Raw genomic sequence first — 27,539 nt, 5'->3', positions numbered from 1 at the left:
GGGTATTAATGCAGGCATAAAACCAAGCCCATGCCCAAACACGGTGAGCTCTCATTGGCCAATGATGGGAGACATTCCTCGTTCTTAAATCCAATTGGATATATATCCAGCCATTTACCATTAGATCCCGCCCTATACATGATAAGAGGCCAATCACAGACGAGAAGGCGGGACAGGACCAAAAACTGCGACTCAACGTGGGCTCGTCGACTTTTATTCCGTTCAAAATAAAATATTTCACACATATTACAACCCTTTCCACAATAAAATAGAACAATTGACCCACTACTTACATGAATTAACACAGCTCAATAAAATAGAGGCCAATAAAACATTTCAGTAGGTGGGAATAACAAACAAGCCGTTGGAGAATCTTCTGGAAAACTGAACAGGATTTCTCAAAATGTCTTGTACCGATTGTTTTTATAGGACAGTTGTTATCACACTGTATTGTACGTTATTCGTTTTCATTGGGCGCATACTGAGAAGTTTCTGGAAAAGTCTGGAGGGAACCTGAACCTGCTGAGAGGACAGCTTACTACCACCTGTCGTTTTCTGTCGACTTTACTGTAGAAAAGTGCAATTATGGAGACAAGGCACATTTTCAGTAAAGTAAGTCTTTATTACATGAGGGTATACAAATCTGCAAGCAGGCCCACACAGACCCACTATAGATGTACTGACATAAAGAGATTTCATCCTGAATTTATATAAATCCAGGCTTTTATAACGTAACAACAGTATATATAATGTATATATGTAGGTCTTTGCAGTTTGAAACTATGAAATATTTCTAGATCTAGATCTGTTTAACACAACATACGGGCTGACATGTTAGCATGATAGGACACCTTGGTTAATGATTAAAGATAGTATTTGTACTATGACTGGTTTAAAGTGCTTCTAAATCATAATATAATGTACAATCCTTACAACATTCAACAGCAATATAATATCACTTTATAATATATATTTCACAGTGTAAATCGTCATCAGTCAAAAAGCTACAAGCATAACATGATGGCAGATCGATGAGGGTAGCACATTTAGTACAAAAACTGAGATTTTGGCAATGACCTTTAACACTTTCAGGAATGAAGGTTAGGAGCCATGCAGAGACCATGCTACAGAGCTGCTTAGAAGCTTAAAGGAGAGTTTAGTAGACATGGAGGACTTCAGGCTGAATCACTTCCAGGGATGTTAAGTGCATTTCTATAAAACAGTTATTTCACATTGTAAAAATAATACACTTGATTGTTAGTCTGTGATCTTTTGATGTAGTAGAAAGTCTTCTAATTCAAATTCCTTCCTGAGGTTAAGGAGCACGCAGATGGAAGACTAAAGAAGCTATGAAAAGGAAAGAAAAATCATGTCATTTATCTGATATTCATTAGTCAAACCTTAACAAGTTATGAAATACTGATGTTTAGTGCAAATGATAAGTTTAATGAGCATTTTATTTGTCCTGTTTGCTGCCAAAAATTGAATTAAATGGATAATGAATTGACAGAAACACTGCTCACCAGTCAAAATCAGAAAACCATGTGTTGGTACATCATGATAATGAATCATACAAATGACTGACCTGATGTGATGTGATGTGATGAGAGAGTTTAAGGGGAATGGGTTCAACTGACCAACAGATGAACTGATGCACTGTTTTCTTTTCCATTGACATCATTTATTTGAATAAAAAAATATGGCAACATATTTACTCCTTTTCAGATTTACTGTAAATAAAATTATTTTCTTAATAACTTTGCACAGAATGTTATAGACAATTATTTTTTTCTTACCTTAAACTACAAACAATAAAAAATTATGAATACTTTTATGTACATTATTAGAAATTATTTTTTAAAAACACTATTGGAGACCATTCAATTCATGAATAATTGCATGTATAAAAACACACAAATGCTCCATGTTAATACATAAATCACAGCCATCGGTTCTATTCAGTCAGTAACCACAAGTCTGCTGTTCTACAACAGGACATGAGCACACATTCATGGCAAGAACATAAAACAACACGAGCTACATGTTATGAAAACAGTCCATGGTCTGTGTGTCTAGCAGAGTCAGCATTGGGGACAAATTAAATACACTGAGCAAAGCTACGTTTTTGATCCATAAGTACACAGTGGCTTCTAGCCATCACATTGTTCAGGCTGACATACGTGCACTGTCCACACATACAGTGTCAGTTAGTAATGTCAGATATGACAGGCTCTGTTCCCATGCTGATGGCAGACACATTCCTCGTTTCCGTGGATGTTTGATCCATAAATCAACTGAAAGGGGAACAGAAATAAGACAGAATATGGAAAAAAGGAAAAAAAATGAAAAGCTTGAGGAATGGTAGAAATCAAAGGAATAAATGAATGAAATGGGAATGCAATGCCATGTGTTTGGGTTGGAATCTCTTTTAGCATCCACACCCTTAGTCTTACCTTTCAGGGTATGTTTAAATCAGATTAAAAATAACCTCAAAGAAGCCAATTTTTCAAATTTCACCTGGATTTCGGCCACATTTATAGATGGACTGAAATTAAATTAGATTTAATTTGTAGAGATTTTTCTCTTTAAAAGGAAACTTTGATATTTTTCAACCAGGATCCAATTTTACTATGATTTATTATATTACTAAAATTGGTCTAGAATTGAACAAAAGCCCACCATAAAGGGTGCACTGTCATTGTGCAAGAGTTTTACAACAGTGTGGATAGGATCCAAAAAAAAGGGGTTTAACTGGATGTAGCCTTACATTTATAGTGTGCAATTGCCCTTGCAGCCAATTGGGCAGCTACAGCGATCCCGCTCAATACCACTTTCAAAAATTGTTGTTCCCTTTAGGGTCATATCCAATAAGACACATGACACTAACAGCACGTCGAGAGCACAGCTAACGAGTCATGACTGTACCATCACAAATTGTTGCATATAAAAATCAGCTTTTTCTGCCACTTAGGCTGCCCATTTAAACAGAGAAGAGGACTTCAGCTAACTGTTTTGTTTGCTTCCTGGATAAACATACTACTACTATTTTTAGCCACAGCAACCAAAGCATAACAATTAATCCAAATTAATCCACTTGCAATTTGAGTCTTGCCCTGGCCTAAACGTTTAACTTACCCAGATGTATTTTCAAGACCTGAAAGATTTTTTATCATACATTCCTCATGCTCCCCCTTTGCATGACAAATCTAAAGCAATATCTTATAAATTCTTGTGCATAGGGCGGTACCTAAAAATACGAACATTGACACTCAAATCAACAATCATTAGCATTTGACTACTGCATAGCTATTTTTTTTTGCATGTCAGTACATTTTATTAAAACCTAGTATTTCTTCAAAGTTGCAGATAAAGATTAGGTTACACTAAAAATATTAGTAATATTCTGTTTGTAGCATTATATTCCAGCTGTGTAGGATTGTTTCCCAATCGTGTAATCCAAACATTAAAAAATAATCCAGAGTAGTGAAGTCCAAAACCAAAATGTATTTAAAAAAAGAGAGATGTAATCATTTCTAAAATTGCAATCGCAGTATGTTTTTATCTAATTAAATATTTAGCTTCAATACATATTTATTGGCTTTTAGCCTTTTAATACTGTAATAACAAAGCATTCAAACTTGTTTTTGTGTTGACAGTACTTCTATTAAAGAAAGTTGATTTATAAAAACAGAAAATCTTGAAAACATTTAAAAAATAATAATTTAATGATGATTCAATTTATTCAATCTTTGTTATTTAATTGTTTTATAGGCTGATAAAATATGATGTTTAATACTCCAGTTAGTACAATCTTTGAATAAAAAAAAAGAATTTGGTACAGTCCAACTAGTCCTACAGTAGAAACTAGCTGAAATCACATCTTCATCGTCTTTATGCGTTGGGTGGACACTTAACATTTTCACATTTGTTTTATTTTACTTATCATTAAGGCAGAATGGTGATTGTGGATTTTCAAGGCGATCTTGAGCTTCAAGCTGTGTATGTAACTTTTGAGCGTAAATAATTTATCCTGGCAAGTAACATGTCCACCTGCGGAAATTATTACGGCTCTTTGTGTGATGTCTGAGTATCAACTGCGTTGCACATTGCGTGAGCATCGGTGAGACCAGTCGAATGTAAACAGAAGTGCCCCTGCCTGAGATACAGTCTGGCAGGTCAGCCTGCAGAGACATAAGCATCAGGCTGTGTCATGCAAGCTGTGACCCTTCCCACTATGTCTGGGCACACAGTGTCAGTCTGAATCCGTCCCGGTATCAGTTTCTGAGCCAACATGGCTTCTGGGAAAATAACACTATCTCATTAATCACATTGTACGCCTCCCCCTCTCTCCGATCAACTCTACATAGACTGGCTCAGAGAATATGTGTCCATGGCTTGTGAATATTATGTATGTGTGACATTTAACCAATTACCCTTGAATTGCCTGAAAGATTTTAGAGTTATTACTACTGAGTGGCATTAATTCTTGCTCTGACAACCATGGTGCTAAAGGAACCACTCCAGCAGCAATACAGATCAAATACGCACAGAAAGGCAGACTTACTTCTTCTTGTCCTTGTCCTTCTTGAATGGTTGTGAGCATCCTTGGAGTGCCTGTCCCATCAGTGTCTCAGCTGCAACCTTTCTTCTATTGAAGGCATTCATCTCCTCCTCCAGTTCTCTTCTTTTCTCCTCCAGATTCTTCTTTTCATCCTGGTGCATCCGCTTTAGCTGCTCAAACCTCTCATGAAGCTAGAGATGATGATGGTGATGATGATGATGATGATGGGACAGGGTACAATATGAGACAAAGCAAATACACAATATTACAGTGGAAACTGCTTGTAGTGATCAAGTCTGTCTGGGTCAAATTGATCACTACGTGGATGGTTATTATAAGCATTTTCTTTTTTCTCATGCAGATTACCATGTTGTTGAATTTTGTATGTTTTACAAAGTATATAAAGTAATGAAACAGACACCTTCTCTATTTAGTCTTAGAAAGATTCTGTCCCAAGCTTTTTCATTTATATAAGCAGCTGATCACTGTAGCTGTGCTCCTTGCAATCTCTTTATATTACTTTATTATGTCAATCCTCACCTCTTTTTCCTTTTCTTTCAGCTCTGCCTCCGTCTCCTTCACTTTGTTGACAAACATCTGTCTCATTTCTTCCTCTTTGCGCTGCAGATCCACAAGGAACTCCTTCCTTTTGGCTTCGTAAGTCTCCTGAAGGCTGAAGATCAGAGTAAAAACAACATCAAGATCAGTTATTGGACGGGATTAGTATTCAGGAGCTGGTTGCTGCAGCTGGTTAGAAGTGCAAGGATAGGTAGGTAGGATCTTGTTGTAACTTAAATGTTTACTAGGGGAGATTAATTCATCACAAAACTAAAATGTGTTGTACCACATGTAGCATAATATGCCTCGGGTAGGCTACATTAAATACAACAATTTTGTTTTAATTTATCAGTAATTTGACCTTTATTTGATAGTTGTAAGGTCTACGTGTTATTTTCAAAGAGTAACTTGCGAAGGCACCAAAAGCTTTAGATGAGTCAAAAATAAAACACATACACAATATTTAAATTAGAGTCCAAATAGACACAAGCTCTATTGTTGGGTAAAAAGGAGAACCTCTTATCCACATAGACATAGACTTTAACGCTCTAATAATTACGTCATGAATCAGTACACTTCACTACATCATCGTAAGAGAGCAGGGTTGTTTTTGGCTGTTCCACTGAAGCTGCCCAGATGCATTACATCAGTGCTATCCCTAATTTCACCTGAACGACTGGCTGTCCGGGTCTGTGTCCTTGAAGCCCATCTCTTCTAGCTTGCAGCGACGGTAGAGCTCATAGTGTCGAGCGTGTGTTTGCTCTCTGAGATCCTCCATGTTCACACGCAGTAGCATCTCCCTCAGCTTCACAAAATCACAATGGTTTTCATTTTCCACTGGAAGAAAAGAAGCCCGGTCATTTTGCACTTACTGAAAATCTTCAATGAAAACCCTGTGCTTACTGTGCTCATAAAAAATGAGAGAAATATGATGTCATGTTTATATCTCAGCTGAAAACCTAATAATACTTTGGCAACAGGCATCTGACTTAACAGCTGCTACTGTTTGGAGGACTTATGATGCTTATTAAACCCATTCAGCAGACCTACCCTGTACTGATCCCCAGGGGTACAGTCTTGCTTTCACCATCTTATTTCCGACTTTTACGTCTTCGACACTTCCAACCACAGCGAAGGGAAGATGAGTCTGTAACGAACAGTACACATATTGTTTCACTCTGGTTAAAATAATACTACTGTTGTCATGACAGGCCTCTAAATAGGACCGTAGCATATAGGTTGAAGCTTGGAAGCTACATTTATAATGATGACATTCACATCAACATCAAGATAGATTTTTTTTTTCTTTGAATGTCTAATCATTCTGTTTAAACCCGGTAACTCTGAAAATGCTAAGATGTTCATTCTCTTGATTTATTGAAGTGTCACCGTAGGAAGGAAGGCTGTGTTAAATTGCACTAAATTGCCTTTTCTGTAAGTTTATATTTGGGCCACCAAAAAAGAACTTTGGCTACCAAATTAAGGAGAAAGAGACAATGCATATTATCTTGTAAAATACATACAGTATTGAATCATGTATGTGTTTTTATAACTCACATTCATGGAGGTGTTGATCTCTGCAACGGCTTCATCCTCTGTAGGAAACTGATAGATCTGCACTCCATTACTGACCAGCTCACTCATAATCTTGATCTTCAATTTGTCCAGTTCGCTCTTGGATACGGTGTCTGACTTTGCAATAACAGGGATGATGTTCACCTGCATTGAACAAAAGAAATATGAGTGATGACTGAGGAACACTAACTGCTGAAATACACCGTGCCAGATTCTGTGTTCACCTTGCTGTCCAGCTTCTTCATTGTGACGAGATCCAGGGACTTGAGGGAGTGTCCAGTGGGAGCGATGAAATACAGGCAGATGTGGATTCTTGTGTCATGGCAGTTAAACAAGGAGCGTTTTATTTTTAACTCCTCCTCAAGATACCTTTCAAACTGGGTATCAATATATTCAAGAATGGGTTTATAGCTGCACAGGAAGATAGAACAAACATAAAACAAGAATGTGAGTATTTTATGAACATTAGACTAGTTAGCATCCTAGTTAACAACTCTGTATCTACAGTCTTGCAGCCAAGAATGTCTGCTGCTTTTCTTACTCCCTGTTGTTGGAGCACTCAAATGTCTATTGAGATTGCATTAGTTCTAGCAGTCATTCCCATATTCTTCCCTCCCAGTTCACATGCCAGAAACAGGCCAGACCTCTTTCTCAATTCTATACTGTGTAACTGTGTTGGCTGCAGTACCAGAGTAGGACATGGGCATGATTAATAGCTGGTGCTGATCTAACCAAGAGAAATTACTATGCATTTTTAAAGATAAGGTTGAAAAAAACAGTGAAAGAAGTTTTTGCAGAACATTGCATATTTTCTTCCTTTGTGCAGGACAGTTTGTGAGTACACTTAAACTCAAATAGACATCTACAAGAATTGCTACCTTTCTTCTTTGTTGATCTGGTCTCCAAACCCAACAGTGTGCACAACGGTCAGCTTGAGGTTGACATTGCTCTCCTGCAGATCATAGGTTTGTGGGCGTAGCTGTACCTCACTCTGATAGTGGCTGGCCTCCTCATTTTCAAATGATGTGTTGAAAAGAGTGTTCATTAATGTTGACTTGCCTATCCCGGTCTCACCTTTAAAAGAAAAGAGAATATGACACGTAGTGAACAGAGATGAGGCGAAGACCATGTGATGTATTAGTGCTCCAAATTTAAAATTGATGCATGTTATATTTATAGCACTAGCTCCGGATTATGAACTCCTCCCAGGTTCAGACGTACCTACACAGAGGATGTTGAAGCAGAATCCCTGGGCAACTGATTTGCTGACCAACTGATCTGGAAGACTGTCAAACCCCACGTGACCTCCGAGCTCCAGGTTTCGCTTTTCCTCATTCTGAGGTATGCAGGAAACAGACAGGACATGGAATATATTAAATAAATGACTTGCATTTCAGAAATATTTAATCATATTCACTTCATAACCATGGAAGCAACAACATAAATCTATAAAATGGCGAGGTTAAAGCAGTTCTTCTGTCAGGTCCCATCCCCAAATTCTGCTTTCAAGCTTAAAAGCATTCTTTGCAAATGAGGTCATCTCTCTCTTCCACATAACACACTGAGTAGTCCATCCTATAAAAGGTTCTGTCTCAATATCCCAAAACAAATTCTTCTTTACAGACATGAAAATCTGGAAAGAAAACACAAATATTTGAGTTGTGCATTTGAGCTGTGCAGCACAGATGTCATACTTAACTTTGTGTATCTACTGTCTGTATATAAAGCTTAAGTATAGCCTTAGTTTGTTGCTGTCAACAGTAATGGTTTGCAATCATAAGCATGCCAATATTGAGTGCTGTATGATTTGTTAAAAAAAAGAAATTTAATTGCGATTATTTTGACTGATATTGCAATTGCTATATGATTCACAAAAATGGAGGTAATTATAATTGTTGCATTATTATTCTAATTTTATTGAAATATATATAAAAATGATCATGGTGCGATTCTAATGCAAGAATCTGTACTAAACCAAGTCTGTAGAATATGATTTGTATGCCAGGACATCACTACAGCACCACAATGTGGTATTTTGACACATATTTTGTCTTTAACAAAAAATGTGCTTCCTGTGATTTGGATAATGCACAAACAAACATATATTTCCACCCTTGATTGGTCTGTCAATTACTTTTTCGATTCATAGATTTATCATTTACTCTATTCAATGGCAAAAAACAGCCAAAAAAGCGACCTCTTCATCTTGCTTATTAAAAAAATACTACTACCACTACAAATACTATACTGGCTGTGTAACTATGACACAGTTCATCATCTCTCCTACACCAGAGACACCCTGGGATACTGGCATCTTGCAAAAGGCTCACCATGAGGATCAGGATGTGCTTAATGCAACAATCATCCGTTTCTGTGCCTCACTCTTCTCTCTCTCTCACACACACACAAACTCACAAAGAGCTCTTTATCTTGATGTTGTTTCACAGGGTGGGAGGACATCCAAGCTGCTGGCTGCCCTGGTACCCATAACTCCCCTCCATAGTTAGACAAACACACACACATACACACACACACATACACTGCCTTAACTTCAAGTCCCACATCATTTGCAATACTACCTGTAAACAGGAGACAAGTGCCAGGCAAGCTATGATGGCCTTTTAATGAACACATTTCCTGGAATAACACGTTCGGCTAATACATATTTAATTTTTAGCTGAGCAATCGTAAAGAGCTAGCTTCCCCTTGAGGAGGCTGCTACTTATGTTTATCCTCTTAACTTAGTCTTTGCTGCCTGCTGTCCTGTGCTTCATTCAACCGCTAGGTCTTGTCATTTCAGGACCCGTGTGCACCTGTCACACTGTTGACATGGTAAACAGCAAAGTGTTGTCGTGCGGTTTCATGCTGAGCAGTTGGATGCTGAAGTGCGCTTGTTCTACACGTCTCCATGGATTGCACACATCAAAACGGGGCGACGACGCGTCATTTCTATTGAATCAACCATAGCTGAAAATCCGCCTTTATCCCGTTTCATTAGTGAGAACAGGCTTTTTTTTTTTTAACACCGCAGCGACCCTGCTGCATTTTCTCCATACATCTCATTACCATCACTTTGTTCCTCACATACACCTGAACGCTAGTTTAATTCCTATTTCTACTTTGACGACAACAAATCATGAGTCACTGCAGGCCCGCAGACAGTAGATCATCATACTTACTGCGAAAACATCTACCTCATTGGCCGCCATCGTCAGAAGTGGCTGTGTGCAGGAATTATCCGTCTTCAGCCAGACCTGCTCTGCACATTGAACACGGACAGACTCACACTGCTTTCAATATGGCCACTTGGAGGCAACACCCCCTCGGTGCTGGAGGGCGACACTACAACTGCTCTACAAAGGCTGTTTCAGCCCTAATTCTCACTCTGAATGAGTTTACTGCAAGCCTCTTTTTAATGTTTTAACTCAGGAATGATTCAGATAAGTGCTTCAACAGACTAAAGCTTTTAGATCAGTTTATTTGGCACACTTTTCACCCTGACCTGATTTCTCTGGCACAGTTGATGTTAGAACATTGTTACCAGCAGCAAATTAGGTTAACAAACCAGTTATTAATTTTTATTTTTATTTCATATGCATTGCACTATAGAATTGTACCAACCAGCCCTGCATCAAATGCACAACATGGCTTTAAACAACTAATTTTGGAAAATATTTGTGAATATTAAAACATATGTTTGTAAATAAATATATAAATATTTGTGAATATTAAAACATATGTTTTAATATTCACAAATATTTTCCAAAATTAGTTAATTAAAGCCATGTTGTGCATTTGATGCAGGGCTGGTTGGTACAATTCTATAGTGCAATGCATATGAAACAAAAATAAAAATAAATAACTAATAGAAACAATATCATATTAAAGTTTAATTCAAACAGGAATCAGACAACGTGGTTATTGTGGGAGTGGGGCACTCAGCATTGCCTGAGACTTAAAATTATGACCTGAACTGGGCCATACACTGACAGGACTGGTCATTTACGGTTAGGAGAGGTCAGAGTTCAGGAAAGGTATGTATGGGGGAGCAGAGGATAGGATGTGGAGCTTCAGCAGACAACAACACACACACATAAAGTTTGATCAGTGAGATGTTCAATCCCCAGATGCTTGGTTAATGGGTGGTAACCAGTGCATATCATTTCCAAATTGACCAATTGCGTTAAAGAGCCCACCCATTGTACGGGATTTCGCCAAAATCCAAGAAGCTATATGTAAAATCAGAGTTGCTTGTAAGCACTTTGTCCTGTGATGCCATTGGGGTCACTTGGCAGAGTCCAGCGCTGAGCATTGCATTTGGCTATGATTCTTTCAATAAATGGTTGACTTTATTCATTTGTCCTGAGTGTTTTGTAAACCAAGTTTAGGAAAAAGAACCCGGGTGAGAGGTAGAAGCTGTAAAAGCTTTACGCTCTAACATTATCTATCAATTAAAAAAACAACAAGACAAGAACATCAGCAATTCTTAAATAAGGATGTATAATTACATTTCCATTGGCAATTAAAAATAATAACTAAATACAATTATTAGCACTGTTCATCTGTTTCATCTTTCAAAAGAGTTTTTACTCTCAAAATCCACCAATAAAATTAAACATTAAACCACAAAATCAATGTGCCAACTTTGTGAGACAGCTACCATGTCTCATTACAGACTTTGAAATCTTATATAACAATGTATCATATTCCAATGTGTATTCCAATATATCTAACACTGTTTTTAAATACATTTAGTCCACAGACCACTTATTTACCTTTGAGACCATAAAAGGTAATTGTTACTCCAACCAAAACACTATGTCTTTCGGATGTTTTAACACAGTAGATGAATGCAGGTCAACATTTTGATGTTACGCTTTGGTTTCTGTGACCTCCAAACACCAGAAAATGAAGCCAACCCCTTCTCTTCCTTTTTTCTTTTTTTATCAATTTTGAAACTTAATGTCCGTGTCACACAGTTTTCACATAATAATACTGAAGTGTCTTGTTGTTTTTATATTTAATTCCACATTTTGAACAGAGTCCAAGTTCATTCAACAGTTACACACTTGGCCACCAGCTGTCTCCAAGCAACGCAAAACCAATGACAAAGAACTCAAGTCTGGCTGTGGTGGAATTCTATTTCTATGGTAACTCTACTAAAGTGAATACATCTATTTTACAATATTACTCCCATTAAATGTAAATGAATTGCTACTTTTAATAGTATATCTTCTCCTATAGATTATGGTGGAAATCATACTTCAATACTTGTATATATACTTGTAATACTTTTAATATATATTGTATAATGCATCATTTTAATATTGTAACATTGAGGTTCTATGTAAAAGGTTAAATTTTAAGTAGAAAATCTCATTTATTCTCAATATTTTTGCACAACTTGGGAACCTTATTTTGTCATTTACATCATGTATATAAAGCATTCTGTTACATCAATCTTAATTGCTTTGCATTTGCACTTGGCACCATCATACTACTGTGTTATTGTTTACAATTTGCAGTCTGACTTATAGCCATCGTATGTATAGGTAAACGATTTACTAATAAACAACACTTAACAATTAATAGCCAAATGTTTGCTGATGTTCAGCTTTTTTGCCCTTGTTTTTTTATTTTTTTTGCCTTATATTGCTTCTGTAATATACTGGAGCAACAAAAATTTGAGTCATATTCCCTATTGTGTACACATACTTGATTTTGATTTAATGTCATTTGCTAGGATTTATAGTAAGATAATATACATTTGACACAATATTCATTAAATAATGAAATATGAAAATAAGTGGCTGTATGCCTTATAGAAAAATTAGGTTTTTCAAATTAGGTTATAACAAACAAACAAATATAGTTCTGCTCTTGTAAAATTCTATAATATTGGACTCATATTTTTATATTTAATCTCTATATGTAAAACACACAATAAATTACGTATGTAAATAAACATTTCCTCCTGTATTATAGCAGCTTTGATATTGAGTGTGTATTTATCAGGCAGCTGAGCCTTTAACGGGGAGAGACAAAAGGAAAAAAACGGATGAATTTATTTGGCGAGGCGCCGGAAGCAGCAGGTTGGTGGAGGACAGCAGGGAGGGGAGCACGGACAGCGAAGAGATAATCCCTCAGGCTTTATATCGGCCATACCTTTTTTCAAATCTCTACCCCTTGAGGACAAAATGTCTTTGACGCAAGAATCTCTTTTGTCTTTTTTACTGGAGCACGGAGGCAAAGTGAAGAACTCGGAGCTGCTGAACAACTTCAGGACTCAAATCAACTGCTGCGATCCCGCGGAAAAGCAGCACAATAGGGACCTTTTCAAGAAGCTGGTGAACAGCATCGCTGTGGTCAAACAGCTCGACGGGGCCAAGTTTGTTTGTGTCAAGAAAAGGTACCAGGACTTTGTTAAAGATGTGGCGCATGATGCCACGCAGAAAATACCGATGGATGACAGTTTTTCAAGCCAGAATACGAGCTTTTCGTACACATCTCCTCATCGAGCCGAGCCAGCCAGGATGATTTATTCTGATATCGAGAACAATAATGTTTGCTATCCCTCACACATGAATGGCAACTATTGTAGTGATGCCAAACATGCGTCTGTGGGGCGCATGCAGGAAAAGAGGCCGTTATTAAGAAGCATTAGTAGTACGGACGCAGCCACTGTTAAAGTCCTGAATATCTCAGGAGATCAGGCGATCAGAGCGGGGAAATCTGGAGCTGTGTTTGCTGTCATAGCCGTAAAATCCCCTTCGAGAGCACCAGCAACACAGGATGGATTACATTCTCAAATGCATCCGCATACAAATGCAGACAAACTTATCACGTTGTCAGACAACACGACCAAAGTTTCTACACCGTCCGTGCCAACTCTCAAACCAAACATTCCAGCTTGCAAGAAGGGTGCACTTCATGAATCGCAGTGTTGGAAAAACAAACAGACAGAGGACATGCAACCCCCAAGCTTCCCCCTGGTGAGGCCCCAAAACAAGAGAGATGATGCAAAGGACTCAGAGTCTGTGCCTCTGGAGCCACTAGCTCATGAGTGGTTGGTCAAGTGTGCTGCAGGACTGTGGGGACAAATCCACGGTTTGCTGCTGCAGGACACACGGTTAGCACAGAAGAAAGACTTCATGTCAGGTTTCACAGCACTGCACTGGGCTGCCAAGGACGGCAACAGCGAAATGATACACACACTCGTGGATATCTCCAGGAAAAGAGGCACTTGTGTTAACATCAACAGCAAAGCACACGGAGGATACACACCTTTACACATTGCAGCTATACACGGCCACACCGAAGTGATGGTTTTGCTTGTGCAAACTTATGGAGCTAATGTAAATGAAAGAGATAATGATGGCAAGAAGGCCGTCCACTACCTGGGAAAAGGTGTGTCAGCCGAGGTGAGAGCACTTATGGGAGGACTGCAGCAGAGCAAATACAGGGAGAAGACAGAAGATGAAGAGTACAGGGAGCACCATAAAGGCTTCAACACAATAAGTAAACTGTTCCAGCCTCACATTGGGAAGAAACAAAAGACTGCAACTAAGTTTGCTCATGACTGGTGAGAATGACAGATTCACAAAAGAAGTCATGTTAAAATCACATTAGATAATACAGTAACACTTTATATTAAGGTACACATATTCACCATTAAGTTGGTTATTAGCATGCATATTAGTAACATTTTGGCTCTTTCTTAGTGACTATAAAGCACTTAATAATGCATTATTCTGCAACATCTAAAAGTTTTCCCACAATAAAATTAAGTTGTAAATTAACTATGATCTTAATATGCTTTGTTCAGTATGAGCCTTATCAAGTCTTTCTAACTCAGAATATGTTTCCCATTGTAAAGTGAGGAAGTAATCACTAGTAGTTTGTTTGAAAACCTCTGAAGTGGTCCATTAATAACGGAGATACTTGTGCCGACTCTGTTCTCCTCCCACTGAATGAGAATAGAACCAGTGCATCTCAATAGACCTATATTTTTTTCAAGGTGTAACCCATCAAAAAAAGTGTCAGTTAATTGCAATAGTTGTGTGCTATAATTGATAAACTAAGTGTGAAAAGGAGGACACTTTAGAATAGGGATCCTGTATGAGTTAAGTGCCAATTACTAGTGAATTACTTGTAAGCTCACTTTATAATGGGAAATATATTATTTTATTATTCATATTCTATTCTTCTTAATAAGTGCTTTATTGTGACTAATGAAGAGCTATATGCCCCTGATGTGCATGCAAATATGCAACTATTTAGTGGTTAATAGGCATGCCTTAAAATAAAGGTGTACTCATAATACTTATCTTAGTTTGTATGTTAATATAAAATAACTTAAATCCTTGTCTATCCTTTAGATCACTTAAAGTCTATAACTGAATTACAATGTTTATCTCTCAGTACTTATTGCAGCTCTCTTGTACAGTGTATCACTGCTGGATGTACTATTTATGAATTTTAATTTAATCATCTTTTTTCTTAAGCCGAATTCCATGTTTTTATAATGAACATATAATTTTAAATGCATATAATTTATGTTTTTCTGACTTATTGTGCAAGTATTCACACTTTTTTATAGCCTGATGTGTATCAAATCTTTAGATGTTACTTCTTGATTTGTGACTTCAAAGTATGAGGAAATATTAAAACAGACCACACCTAAGAAACCGTTGCTATCAACACTAGTGTAAAACACGTCACTGTGTTGTTGAAATGCTTATTGCTTTTGTGCACAGCAGCTCATGTATTTATCATCAACATTAAAGTCCTTCAAAGCAAACCGAGTGAAGTGAAAACATTGGTTGTTGTAGAAAGAAAATACTGGTAGGTTTTAAAAGCTTCAGTAAAAGCAAAAGGGACCTTTGTGGGGGCCAGTTATGCAAATCAAGCAACCACACTGGGTGGTGGAATGTCTCCTTTATTAATCTCTTTGTGAACTTGAGCTGAATGGAGGAGAAATGCCTCCCTTTGTGGGCTCCATTTTGCTCAACTGCAATAAAAGAAGCCAAAGATTAAATTGTAGGGTGGTGTCTAACTAAAATGAAGAATAAATACAATTACAGTGAAAAAACTAACAATCTCTACAAAAACATTTTAATGGTCACGTTGTCATTAATGAGTAAATGACCTTTTCCCAGATAAGACATGCTTGGAAACAGTAATTTGCCTTGTTTTGATCCATCATGTGTCCTTAACTGACCCAGAGGAAAAACAATCCCAGATGACATGAAAGAGTTGGAGCTCAGACAATGAAGCCATAAGCAAAACTGTGCCAGAACAATGTCCTTTGTCTTATTATCTGAAAAAAAGAAGTGGCCTGCTGCATAATGATCCCAACAAAGGACAGCTGCACTCACAGCAACTATTCAACATAGTAGACTTCACTATTTTGCAAATCCCACCTCAAAACCACCTTTTGTATGCAACGCTACTGAAAGATCATAAAACTTTAGTCTGCAACAGAGAGGCTTCCTATGTCTGGTCTTCAACACAAACATCAAAGATTGTCTAACAATACCTGGTGTGTTCCAGGCCTTGTGTCATTTCCTGTCGGTACAAAATGGAAAAGTACATCTTATTTTCCAGAATACCAATAGCTAGTACAGTATAATACACAAAGTACCTTTTAGTACTAGTCTATGATGTGGAACCTAACTTTAAAGGCAAGCTAGTGGTCCATAGAGTCAACAATTACCCTTCATAATATGAAAGAGTTGGGTTATATAAAAACATAATTTTTCTATTTCTAAAACCTTGCTAACAGTGGGGCTCAACATTTTTAAACTTGTCCTGTGGATGGTATTACAGGATAAAAACAACAAAGTGGAGCCTCTCCTCAAATCAATGATCATTTTATCCATTATCCATATCCTTTCCTGACAAACACAAAGATATGCTAAAAGCATGATAATGGACATTTACCAGTGGGGTATTTTTAAAACAAAGTATGGCAGCAAAAGTCATAATAGTAAAAACAAACTATTTGTGGGGATACAGTCTAACATTGATTTAACTGACAAGATTTAGTTGTACTTTATTGGTTGTTTTCTATGGTTGACTTCTGCTGCACAGACAACTGGCCACCTTCAATGTGAGTCAGTATCTCTAAATAAATATTGTTGTTTTTTTTAGTTTCTCTTACATGATTTTAACAGATGCTTGGGGTAATGTTGTGTCCTTGTTACTTGCTCTCCTTATTTCAAGCCAGTAGAGGGCAGATCATGCTAACATCAGTTAAAATGGTCACTAAAGTAGTTAGGTGAAAATGTTTATAAATGGTTTAACTCAAACAGGTCCATGTTGATATGTTTAAAGAGTAAAAAGTTGAAGTAACATCATGTGTAATTTGAGTTTATACATGCAGAAAATTACACTTTTCCACACATCTCAATACATTTAGTGAAAACTGCCAAAGATAAGCAAAACCTCCAGTGTACAATAACACTGTTTAGTCAAGCTCAAGTATAAGTCTATTTGTAACTACCTGTACATTTGGCAGGACAATTAGTTCTACAAAGTGCTGTCTGGCATATAATTGCAAACATGCTCAACAGCACACATCAAACCACAATGTTGCTGGTGTTTGCAAAAAGAAATACTGCAGGCACAGTCACTTTGACCTGTTGCCTCTTTAGTGTCAAGCTAACACACTTTATTAACACACAAGGCAAGATGACAGATAACAGCTTCAAAACATTAACTTTAAGCTATTTGATATAGAACAAAGCTCTTGTAATTCTGAAAGTCCCCTTCAGAGGCTCAGTTCTTCTTTCTTAACATTGAACATACAGTAAATTCAACTATAAGTAGAGAAGAGCACAACTGACCTAAATTAGTTGAAACTTAAGTATCATTCGGATCACAGACAAAACAGAAATCACACTTTCAGTTGTCAATGAAAATGTCCAATTTTATCTTTAATAAATATAGACAATACCCCACATCACGTGATGTAATATTCACTTCTAGCTCACAGGGTCACAATCTGATTGTGGCCCTCCAGACATTCCAGAGACACTAAAATAATTAAGAAGGGATGACCATGAAAAGATATCGGCCTTGTTGCTTTCTGTGTTCTGGGTATGCAGCTAAATTCAGCTATAAAGCATAATCATACAAGATAAATTGATACAGTATTTATCTAAACTTTGACATGGTGTGTATTGGTTTTGAAGGTCATTTCTGCCCTCTAGTGGTCAGTAGCCTTTTAAGTAGCTTCACCTTTATTTTGTCATTTTCCAGAAGTTAAAATGGCACATTTATGTGTTGTACTTTTATATTATTTTATATACATTTAGAACTAAAACATTATTGTTTACTTTACCTGTGAACCAGACGTGCACATGTTGTTGGAGATCCTTACCCTAGGACAAACAATAGCACATTTTATAGTACAGTAGATTAAATTAGAGAATTACATAGCAACATCAGTAAATGCTTTTGGCAAAGTCTAGCTAGTCACTCAGACCCATTTTTTTATTAGCTAACGTTGTTTGCATTAGCATAACTAAATGTTGAGTAACTCAAAATAAAATAAAATAACTTGGCTACATTATAGATAGTATATACTTTATATACAACTAATGGTCTGTACCGTTTATATTAGCATTCGTATATAGCATTAACGCTAACAAATATGTATAAAGCTAATTAGCATTAGCATATTATACCACTAACGTAACGTTAACGTTGCGTCGGTAGCTAGCTAATGTACTCCAGCATTCAGCAGTGTTACTTTTCTTTTACAGCATCAAATTGTCAGTTGATATTTGTAAACATTTTCTCAAAAGTAGCCAATAAGGTTAATTTAATAGCAAACAAAATGAGTGAAATTTTGTCTTAAATATAATGGTCCATTTATTGTAATTACTTTACTTAACGTTACTTCTTTAGCGGTGTAAAGTAAAACTGTGATTTCGGGAAAAAAATCACCGGACGTTCGGAGGATACGTCTTCACAATAAAGGCGCAGAACATATCTTCATAAAAGTATTTTTTAAGGACATTATGCAAAATCTTACAATTTGTGCATCTTAGCTAGGGACATTTTTTTGCTAAAGATTAACTTCAATTTTGTGTTTTGCAATTTTTATTTTTAAAGTTTTATTTGAATCTTACTTTGAATATGGCCGGAAATCACGTGTATTATTACAAGTTTTACATTAAAGAGTTGAAAATACTCCCATAACTGATGAGAATAGTCATGGATGCAGGATAAAGCACTGTTTAATTCAACTTAATAATGATATCATATGAAAGACTAGGCTCTTGCTGTGTTGCTGACTGACTGTGATATGCTATCATGACTGAAACTCAACAAGTCATAAGCTCTCTGGTCTCTTTACCTGAGAAAGTAATGAGTGAAATCGTTGATTGCCAACACCTGCGCATGTTGAGCAGCCGCAGCACGTGCTTGGTCCTGTTTACCTTGAGCTCTCAAGGTTTCTCTAAGTTTTTCTGGTTACGTTATTTATAAATGAAAAAACAAATGCTGATGTCAGCAGTCCTTCGTTATTTTCGCATGGTTTTCTTACTGCTGCTGGTCACCTGCGGCTGCCCGCTGGTTGAATCTTCTCTGGCTGCCTCCAATGCGCTGCACAACCCGGTCGACTTCACCTTCCCTTACGGCAGCATCTTCTCCCCGCTGCTCAAAGCCTTGTCAGAGCACGGAGGGTCGAGGTGGAACCCAGGACTGAAGAGAAAGATTAAGCCCGAGCACAGGTACATGAAATATCTGACGGAGGTTTACAAAAAGTCCGCCAGAGTGCAGAGGAGCGTGGACGGGAATAATATCTACAACACGGTCCGACTGATCAAGCCACAAGATGAATGTCTTGAACACAGTAATAAAGGTGAGAAACTGCCCGACCGTACATTGACCCATAAGAATATTTAAGGGAAATTGTCCTTCCTCTAAAAAATGTATCATAATATTAAACCCGGAGACAAAATGTTAGAAATTATTAAAGGTAAAGAATAGATCAAAAAGTCACTTTGTCAAAGCTGTAAAAGCACTATTACTAACTGCTCCAGTTTATTCACTGTGATCTGAGTGGTTTTGGTGATATTAACTGCATATTTGCAGTATTTGCATTTATCCTCTAGGCCTTAACTTGAGTAACAAAAAACTGGGATAGTTATGACTATTTCAGTGTAGGTATATATATACATACATACATACATATGTGTGTGTATATATATATATACATACATATGTATATGTATGTACAGTTGAAACCAGAAGTGTACATACACTATATAAAAAGACACATATGCTTTTTTTCTCACTGTCTGACATGAAATCAGACAATCACTTTTCCTGTTTTAGGTCCGTTAGGATTACCAAAATTATTTCTATTTACTAAATGCCAGAATAATGAGAGAAGGATTTTTTTAGACAAATTTTTATTACTTTCTTCAAAGTCAGAAGACATACACTAACATTATTATGCCTTGAAACAATTTGGGAAAGCCCAGATGATGCTGTCATGTCTTTGGAAGCTTCTAATAGGTTCATTGACAACATTAGAGTTAATTCAAGACACACCTGTGGATGTATTTTAAGCCACACCTGAAACACACTGCTTCTTTGTGTAACATCATGGGAAAGTCAAAATAAATTAACCAAGATGTCAGGAAGAGAATTGTGGACTTGCACTAGTCTGGTTCATCCTTGGGTGCAATTTCCAGATGCCTGAAGGTTCCACATTCATCTGTTCAAATAATTATACCCAAGTATTAACACCATGGGAATGTCCAGCCATCATCGCGCTCAGGAAGGAGACGGGTTCTGTGTCCCAGAGATGAACGTGCTTTGGTCCAAAATGTGCATATCAACCCAAGAACAAAAGCAAAAGACCTTGTGAAGATGCTGGCTGAAGCTGGTAAGAGTGTCATTATCCACAGTGAAACGAGTCCTGAGACATGGGCTGAAAGGCCACTCTGCCAGGAAGAAGCCATTACTCCAAAAGAAACATAAAAATTACAGATTAATGTTTGCAAATGCACACAGGGACAAAGACCTTAATTTTTGGTCTAACAAAACTGTAATCTGTCTTTTTTATGTTTCTTTTGGAGTAATGGCTTCTTCCTGGCAGAGTGGCCTTTCAGCCCATGTCAGTACAGTACTCGTTTCACTCTGGATAATGACACTCTTACCAGCTTCAGCCAGCATCTTCACAAGGTCTTTTGCTTTTATTCTTGGGTTGATATGCACATTTTGGACCAAAGCACATTCATCTCTGGGACACAGAACCCGTCTCCTTCCTGAGCGCGATGATGGCTGGACATTCCTATGGTGTTAATACTTGGGTATAATTTTTTGAACAGATGAATGTGGAACCTTCAGGCATCTGGAAATTGCACCCAAGGATGAACCAGACTTGTGCAAGTCCACAATTCTCTTCCTGATATCTTGGTTGATTTCTTTTGACTTTCCCATGATGTTACACAAAGAAGCAGTGTGTTTCAGGTGTGCCTTAAAATACATCCACAGGTGTGTCTTGAATTAACTCTAATGTTGTCAATGAACCTATCAGAAGCTTCCAAAGACATGACAGCATCATCTGGGCTTTCCCAAATTGTTTCAAGGCATAATAATGTTAGTGTATGTCAACTTCTGACTTTGAAGAAAGTAATAAAAAATTGTCTAAAAAAAATCCTTCTCTCATTATTTTGGCATTTAGCAAATAGAAATAATTTTGGTAATCCTAACGGACCTAAAACAGGAAAAGTGATTGTCTGATTTCACACACACACACACACACACACACACACACACACACACACGTATATGTATTACATCTTACCAGTAGTGCTTCCTGATTAGCTTCAAGTCATTGAAGTTGTCAGCCTTCTCTCAAATGTAATGGAAAAATACAGCACTTGAATTGTGGTGCTGAAAACAGCAGGGGGAAAAAATCCACAGGTCCTTTGGTAAACATTTTCATGTAAATAGTGCCTCACAGTTTTTCCAGATTTTGTTTTTCTAAAATTAGTGTTTAGTGTTCCAGCCAAAAAACTCAAGTTTGTAAAGGCATCAGTGAGGTGCTGCACTTAAATAGGATACAAGATAGACATGTCTATTCTGGCTAATGAAAATGTAGTGTAATCATTGTACAACGTGAGACTAGCATGTAATGGTGACACGGTGCATTATTTTTTGTCATTTTCGCCCTCAGAGAGCTTTATGCAGGATCTTTCCTACAGCCTTGATCAAGTAAGAAGAAAAGAACAGCTTCAGAAGTCGACCCTGCTGTACAATTTTGACCCGGACCATGCTGCACCTGTCAACTCTGTATGCTACCTGCGTCTCAAGGAGCAGGAGCACTCAAACCAGTGTCCGCTGTGTCCCGGGTTCCACCACGCAGTGAACTTCACAGTCAGCAGGGATGGGAGGAGAGGGAGGAATTGGGTGGAGGTTGACATCACGTTGTTTCTCCGGCCTCTCTTAAAGTTTGAGAAGAAGAACATACACCTGCTCATCAACGTCACCTGCCCAGAGGAACAAACGGCACTGAAGTTCCACATGAGGTCCCCTCCTCTGCTTCTTTATCTCAATGATGCAAACAAAATTGCCCATCAGAAGTTCATGAGTCCAGCCACTGCAGCAAACAAATTTCACAAGCAGATGGTTTTCGAACCAGAGCACAGGATTAGGCGAAAGAGGAGACGGAAGAGAGAATCTCCAAAGAGCAAACGGGGCGATAAAAGTCTGGATATCCACCTGCCTGAGCTTCTTCCAAGCTCTGAATTCCAGACAAGCGACTGTGCCTTGTATGATTTCAGGGTGCGATTCAGCCAGCTCAAACTGGATCACTGGATTGTTTTTCCACCAAAGTACAACCCCAGGTACTGCAGAGGCATCTGCCCGAGGACCGTGGGCTTCATCTACGGCTCACCTGTCCACACCATGGTGCAAAACATCATCTATGAGAAGCTTGACTCCTCTGTGCCCAGGCCCTCGTGCGTTCCCTCCCATTACAGCCCCCTGAGTGTCATGATCTTTGAAGAGGACGGCTCCTACGTCTACAAGGAGTTTGAGGACATGGTTGCCACCCGGTGCACGTGTCGCTAAGCCTACTACCAGCACATCTTGTTCTTTTTGTCCCTCCTTTATATAGGCTGAATAAACCATCACCACAAACCTCCTCAACAGTTGTCTCAGGTGGATTCTATCCAAGTATTGGATATTCTGACCAGGCTCAGTGATTTCATTAATTCAGAAAATCGTTGTGCATTAAGTTTGATCTGGAGCAGGTGTGTTTACTAAACAAAAAGTATTTTATCCTTGTGAAAAATGTGGAAAGGTGAAATTGATTTCCTTTTTTGTTGAGGTGTGAAAAAGGGTTTCGATGTATCCTGTTCTTCAACCTTCTATTTGCAACATATTATTGAATCCAACACACTTAAAGAAGAAAATGAGTGTTGTATGATTTTGTATATTCTTTTAAGTTAGTTTTGGTTAACTTATTTTGGGTGGGTGGTCTGTCATTATCCTGTGATGTAACACAATTGCCCTGTTCTGGACAAAATATGAAAAAGCAGTCACAAACTCTTATCAAACCTTTTACATATCGTTTTATTCCTGGGGGTTAGAGACGGCTGTCTGAATAGCAGCAGCCCTCAAAATGTCCAGAATGAAAGCTGTCGAGGTTTCAGTGTGTATTTATTACTTCTGGTCACTGCGTGACTGCTAAGGTATGAATTTGTACTAGTTGAATGTGACTACATGCATGTCATGTCTATTTATGCAAATTGAATGATTTCACTGTGTGTTTGTGTTCAGCTTAGGGATATTCAAAAGAGTGAAAATATGTTGACTGTTTGAGAAGTTGGAAAATATATAACATGAATAAATGTTGTTGGCATACAGCTAGCTGTAAATGTTCATTCAACATAGAGAACTTGTGCAGCAGAGAAACAGGAAAAAGATTTTTAATCTTGCAACCGAGTGATTCCTCTGTCTAAATGTATTACGGTGGACCTGAGAGCTCACAGCGCTGCAACTTAAGAAAACACTTGCAAATACACAACACAAGCAAATTGAAAAACATCAATTTGACAACACAAATGCAGCATTTAGAAAACGGACTGCAAAGACCACAACACAATAAGAAAACGCGCTGCAAATAGACCACAACACAATAAGAAAAAAGATGCAAAGACCACAACACAACAGAAGTGTTTCCAGAGGACATTTGAAAGTGATACACACGTCCGGACACGTTTGTGATATTATCGGGTAATTTCAAGATGTGTATTTTTGCTCTCAGTGCCCCTGCTAAACACATATTAGGCCTTAATGATTAGGGCATGCACTGACCTTTTAATAAGATTGTGTATGAGGGACTCCATTAGAGAAGATAATGCTTAAAGAGTTCTCTGATAACTGGCGATACCTCCCTCTTCACATTCTATAGGGGGAGCAGGTCGAGAGTCCTCCCTTGTTCATTGACTCCAGACCGCCAGGTGGCGCTAGCGCAGTCAGTGTTAACAGCCCACCAAGGCCTGGATCAGTCTATGGCCTGTATAAGAAGGAAGGACACCGGAACATTATTAGGGAAACGGTTGCGAAATAGCACGGTAAGTCTCAATGTCGCGATTTTAACTGTACTTTTGTTTCTGTCAGCTTTTTATCACCGACTTCTGTGAGGTATATTTAATTTATTGTAGCGGGAGAGACCTTTGTGTTGGCCTCTTTCGATTAAACGGCCACATTAACTCTCCAGTTAACGAAACGTTTCAAGGACCTTAGCAGCTAACGTTAGCCTACTGGAGCTAGTCCATCATGCTAGCACTTAGCCATCACGGCTAATTGTTTGCTGGTTTCACAATCATGCAGTTGTGTTTATTCTGGTGTCTGGGTCGTGCTTTTGCCTTACACTTTATGCCTGGAAACTTCCACGAGCAAGGTCATTACGCTTTGAGTAACGTTACACATACTATGGCTACTTTGAAGCTGTACAATGCTACAACTGTAACCGAAGATTTGTTGATTTAAAATGTCTGCCATTAACTACACCTTTTCTGATTGATACAGCAACATATCAATAGTAGATTACCTGATATCCAGAAAGTCATGTAAATAGCAGTACGAACTTCAAGGAATATCTAAATTCAATGTCAAAGGAAGTCGAAATAAGGTGGTAGAGATATTGGCTCATGAGTCAATGTTCTTAAATATTAAAACAACAAATTAATTATACAGTTAATAATAAACTGAGCAACACGTAAAAGCAAAGTCGCTCAAATAAATGTACAATAATAAAATGTATTATCGGGACTTAACAGGGAATCACATATGTTTTGTCTGTACTTGATTATTTGCCCTTATAGTTCAGCTGGAAATTAACACTAAATTCCAAGGTGCTTGAATTGCTTTTTGCTAACATACATTGAAAATAAGTTTGCCTCTTCACCAACATGCACAAAGCTGTGTTGGTGTCACAAGCCATTTTCCATTATTTGGACTACTTGCATTTCGTGCAAACCATGAAAACATTTTCTATGCTAGTGGCTGCCCATTGATTTACCTGCTATAAATGTGTCCTTGTCATTTCAGATCAGCTCTCAAGTGAACATGGGTGGCGGTCACTTTGGAGACTTGGCCAAGATCAGGCATGTGATCACATACAGCCTGTCCCCATTTGAGCAGAGGGCTTTCCCCAACTACTTCTCAAAGGGGATCCCCAATGTGTGGAGACGATTCACAGCCTCTTTCTTCAAAGTTGCTCCACGTGAGTTTCGTATAGCCAGAGCAGATAATTCTCTGAAGGATCATATGTTTATTTATTTTGGCAGTATCTCATGACATCTACATTTAAATAACAAAGAAACCAAAAGTATAAATGACAAAAACATTTATGCTGGAGATATATATAGGTTCAGATACATGGGAAGGGCTACACACAATGTTTGGTCTGTAGATGGCATTGCATGTTTTTTTTAAATGTCTCAATGTTGTTTTTTCACTTCACATATTAAATTGGTAGTTCAGTTTTATCTCAACTCTTGAGTTGTATACCTAGAGGAGCAAAGGTAATTTTTCTCAGGTTGTACAAGTAGTGTGTATAGAATTTATATTGTGATACGTTTATCATGTTCAGAAGAAAAATCATTAAACATGTAGGTTCATCGTTGGAAGTGCCTGGGTGTTGAGTCGGACTTTGACTAGGGACAAGTCATATGATGGGTCTGTTATCTGCTTTGGCCCCTGCCTCTGTTGTAGTTTAGAGGTGCTGTATGTAGGATTTAGTGACATCTAGTGGTGAGGTTTGATATTGCAATCAACTGAATACCCCTTCCCAGTGTATCCAACATTCAGTGGCATTCAAGTAATGTTGAAATGCGAAAAGGCCCTCACCAGAGCCGATGTTTGGTTTGGCTCAATCTACAGCAGCCCTGTCTGAGCTACTGTTGAAAGAGATAGATGGGCTACTGTAGAAACAAGACCCTATCTTATCAGTTTATTTCAAATCAAGATTTTAAACAATTTAGTCACAATACATAATTACATATTGTATTTATTTCTGTGTAAACACTTTTTTTTAATTTACATAAAATGTTTGCTTTGAAAGCAAGATTATGCTAGGAGAGTGGGACTGCTGACTTGATGCAACAAAAAATATATATTTTTACCTGAGACCATTTTTTTGTTTTTTATTTATTTTTTCAAGTAGATAATGTGTTGAGTTGCACTATTTCTGCTTTGCATTGTGTTCGGTATATAAAAGGGTTAGAATTTAGGTGGAAATTTGTGGTTATTTCCTTTTTTTTTCAGGATCTCTGCACTGATAATATAATCAATAATTGGTTTCAGATTCACACAAAGATTCACTCATGGCCTTAATTGCACAGCAATGCATGGCTTAATACAAATGCATAATTGTCATGGTGCTAATCTGTATTCTAATCTTGCTTTTGCAGCAATGGCCCTCATGTACGTGACATACACCTGGGGCAACAGTGTCCACAAGCAGAGCAAGAGGAAGAATCCAGCTGACTTTGAGAATGACGAATAAACAGCTGCCACCTTTCTGAAAGCTGTCCTCTTATTATTAGTTTCAATCTGTATGTTTCACCAATAAAGATGACAAATATTTATGTGAAATCAGTCTGATTCCATATTTTTGTTACTAGGATATCATTTGGTTTTGGGCTGGTGAGGAAGATACCATTCAAGATTTTCTTGATAATGATTTTGGTTATCAAGTTGGTTATTATATTTGTCCAAACAAATGTACATTTAGTTGTACCAGGCATTACAATGAACAAGAAATGGAAGAAAACAAAGGTGGTCTAATATTTTTTTCCATGACTGTACATGTTACAGATCAGGGATGGGCAACTGGAGGCCCGGGGGCCGCATACGACCCGCACCCTCACCTGAAGTGGCCCTCAGTACAACTACATGCATTTGAGCATGAAATCTTAAAAGTGCAGTGTAAAAATGCCCAAAATTACTTCTTGCAATTAATGTTGGTCTGCTGTTCTTGCGCTGAAAAAAAAAAATCACAGTAAGAGGTTATTTTTTATTTGCTTCAAACCTTTATACTGTCGTACATGCATTTGAGCATGAAATATGTTAAGTAACTGCACTGTAAACATTTAAAATCGCAATTTCATCATATCTGATTAAGTCCACGATCCACACTTAAAATAATCGCCTAAGTCATTTTTTTTGTTAAAATTGTTATTTTTGCCTAAATCATCTCATGACACCGGCCACCTATGGTAAAATCGCTTACATCCTCAGTTGATCAGATCATGTGATTTTACCCCTTTAGGATAATGGCCTATGTCAAGTGTGTGACTTAAGCGGATTT

General features: G+C 37.7%; 4 protein-coding genes across 8 annotated transcripts; 3 read left to right on the top strand and 1 right to left on the bottom strand.

Moving 5' to 3' along the window:
- Window positions 1-601: 601 nt before the first annotated feature.
- On the bottom strand, window positions 602-18,074 carry LOC131981814 (septin-8-A-like). Of its 4 annotated transcripts, none has more exons than XM_059346301.1 (10): window positions 18,039-18,074; window positions 7,916-8,030; window positions 7,573-7,768; window positions 6,919-7,105; window positions 6,677-6,838; window positions 6,170-6,266; window positions 5,788-5,956; window positions 5,102-5,234; window positions 4,565-4,752; window positions 602-1,347 (listed from the first exon to the last, which is right to left on the bottom strand). In XM_059346301.1, exons 1-10 carry the CDS (start codon window positions 18,057-18,059, stop codon window positions 1,293-1,295), a joined length of 1,323 nt encoding a protein of 440 aa, XP_059202284.1. In that variant the 5' UTR covers window positions 18,060-18,074; the 3' UTR covers window positions 602-1,292. The 4 variants fall into 4 exon arrangements, with proteins under 4 accessions (XP_059202284.1, XP_059202285.1, XP_059202286.1 ...); XM_059346302.1 differs by lacking the exon at window positions 18,039-18,074 and adding an exon at window positions 9,889-9,971; XM_059346303.1 differs by lacking the exon at window positions 18,039-18,074 and adding an exon at window positions 9,874-9,961 and having other exon boundaries at window positions 602-2,294.
- On the top strand, window positions 12,827-15,490 carry sowahab (sosondowah ankyrin repeat domain family member Ab). Its single transcript, XM_059346291.1, has one exon. It carries the CDS (start codon window positions 12,892-12,894, stop codon window positions 14,278-14,280), a length of 1,389 nt encoding a protein of 462 aa, XP_059202274.1. The 5' UTR covers window positions 12,827-12,891; the 3' UTR covers window positions 14,281-15,490.
- Window positions 18,075-18,856: 782 nt separating the features above from the next.
- On the top strand, window positions 18,857-23,584 carry gdf9 (growth differentiation factor 9). The gene is made up of 2 exons (XM_059346304.1): window positions 18,857-19,565; window positions 21,894-23,584. Exons 1-2 carry the CDS (start codon window positions 19,190-19,192, stop codon window positions 22,787-22,789), a joined length of 1,272 nt encoding a protein of 423 aa, XP_059202287.1. The 5' UTR covers window positions 18,857-19,189; the 3' UTR covers window positions 22,790-23,584.
- A 555-nt stretch (window positions 23,585-24,139) lies between these two features.
- On the top strand, window positions 24,140-26,824 carry LOC131981796 (cytochrome b-c1 complex subunit 8). Of its 2 annotated transcripts, none has more exons than XM_059346272.1 (3): window positions 24,140-24,297; window positions 25,277-25,451; window positions 26,641-26,824. In XM_059346272.1, the coding sequence occupies exons 1-3, from the start codon at window positions 24,235-24,237 to the stop codon at window positions 26,733-26,735; spliced, it is 333 nt and encodes a 110-aa protein (XP_059202255.1). In that variant the 5' UTR covers window positions 24,140-24,234; the 3' UTR covers window positions 26,736-26,824. The 2 variants fall into 2 exon arrangements, with proteins under 2 accessions (XP_059202255.1, XP_059202257.1); XM_059346274.1 differs by lacking the exon at window positions 24,140-24,297 and adding an exon at window positions 24,425-24,626.
- Window positions 26,825-27,539: the final 715 nt, after the last annotated feature.

Source organism: Centropristis striata, chromosome 12 (assembly GCF_030273125.1).
Source record: "Centropristis striata isolate RG_2023a ecotype Rhode Island chromosome 12, C.striata_1.0, whole genome shotgun sequence".
In the NCBI taxonomy this organism is placed as follows: Eukaryota; Metazoa; Chordata; class Actinopteri; order Perciformes; family Serranidae; genus Centropristis; species Centropristis striata.
Note: the sequence above shows the minus strand (reverse complement) of the source record. Positions and strands in the feature narration are given on the sequence as shown.

Excerpts from the sequence above, each read along its gene's own strand:
- LOC131981814 (XM_059346300.1), bottom strand. The coding sequence starts at position 9,903 with ATGGCGGCCAATGAGGTAGATGTTTTCGCA. Across the intron at positions 5,957-6,169 it reads CCCCTGGGGATCAGTACAGG|TGGAAAATGAAAACCATTGT; the intron begins GTAGGTCTGCTG and ends CTTTTCTTCCAG. Across the intron at positions 1,348-4,564 it reads AAGGACAAGGACAAGAAGAA|CTTCTTTAGTCTTCCATCTG; the intron begins GTAAGTCTGCCT and ends TCCTTTTCATAG.
- sowahab (XM_059346291.1), top strand. The coding sequence starts at position 12,892 with ATGTCTTTGACGCAAGAATCTCTTTTGTCTTTTTTACTGGAGCACGGA.
- gdf9 (XM_059346304.1), top strand. The coding sequence starts at position 19,190 with ATGAAAAAACAAATGCTGATGTCAGCAGTCCTTCGTTATTTTCGCATG. Across the intron at positions 19,566-21,893 it reads TCTTGAACACAGTAATAAAG|AGAGCTTTATGCAGGATCTT; the intron begins GTGAGAAACTGC and ends TTTCGCCCTCAG.
- LOC131981796 (XM_059346272.1), top strand. The coding sequence starts at position 24,235 with ATGGCCTGTATAAGAAGGAAGGACACCGGAACATTATTAGGGAAACGG. Across the intron at positions 24,298-25,276 it reads AACGGTTGCGAAATAGCACG|ATCAGCTCTCAAGTGAACAT; the intron begins GTAAGTCTCAAT and ends TTGTCATTTCAG. Across the intron at positions 25,452-26,640 it reads TTTCTTCAAAGTTGCTCCAC|CAATGGCCCTCATGTACGTG; the intron begins GTGAGTTTCGTA and ends TTGCTTTTGCAG.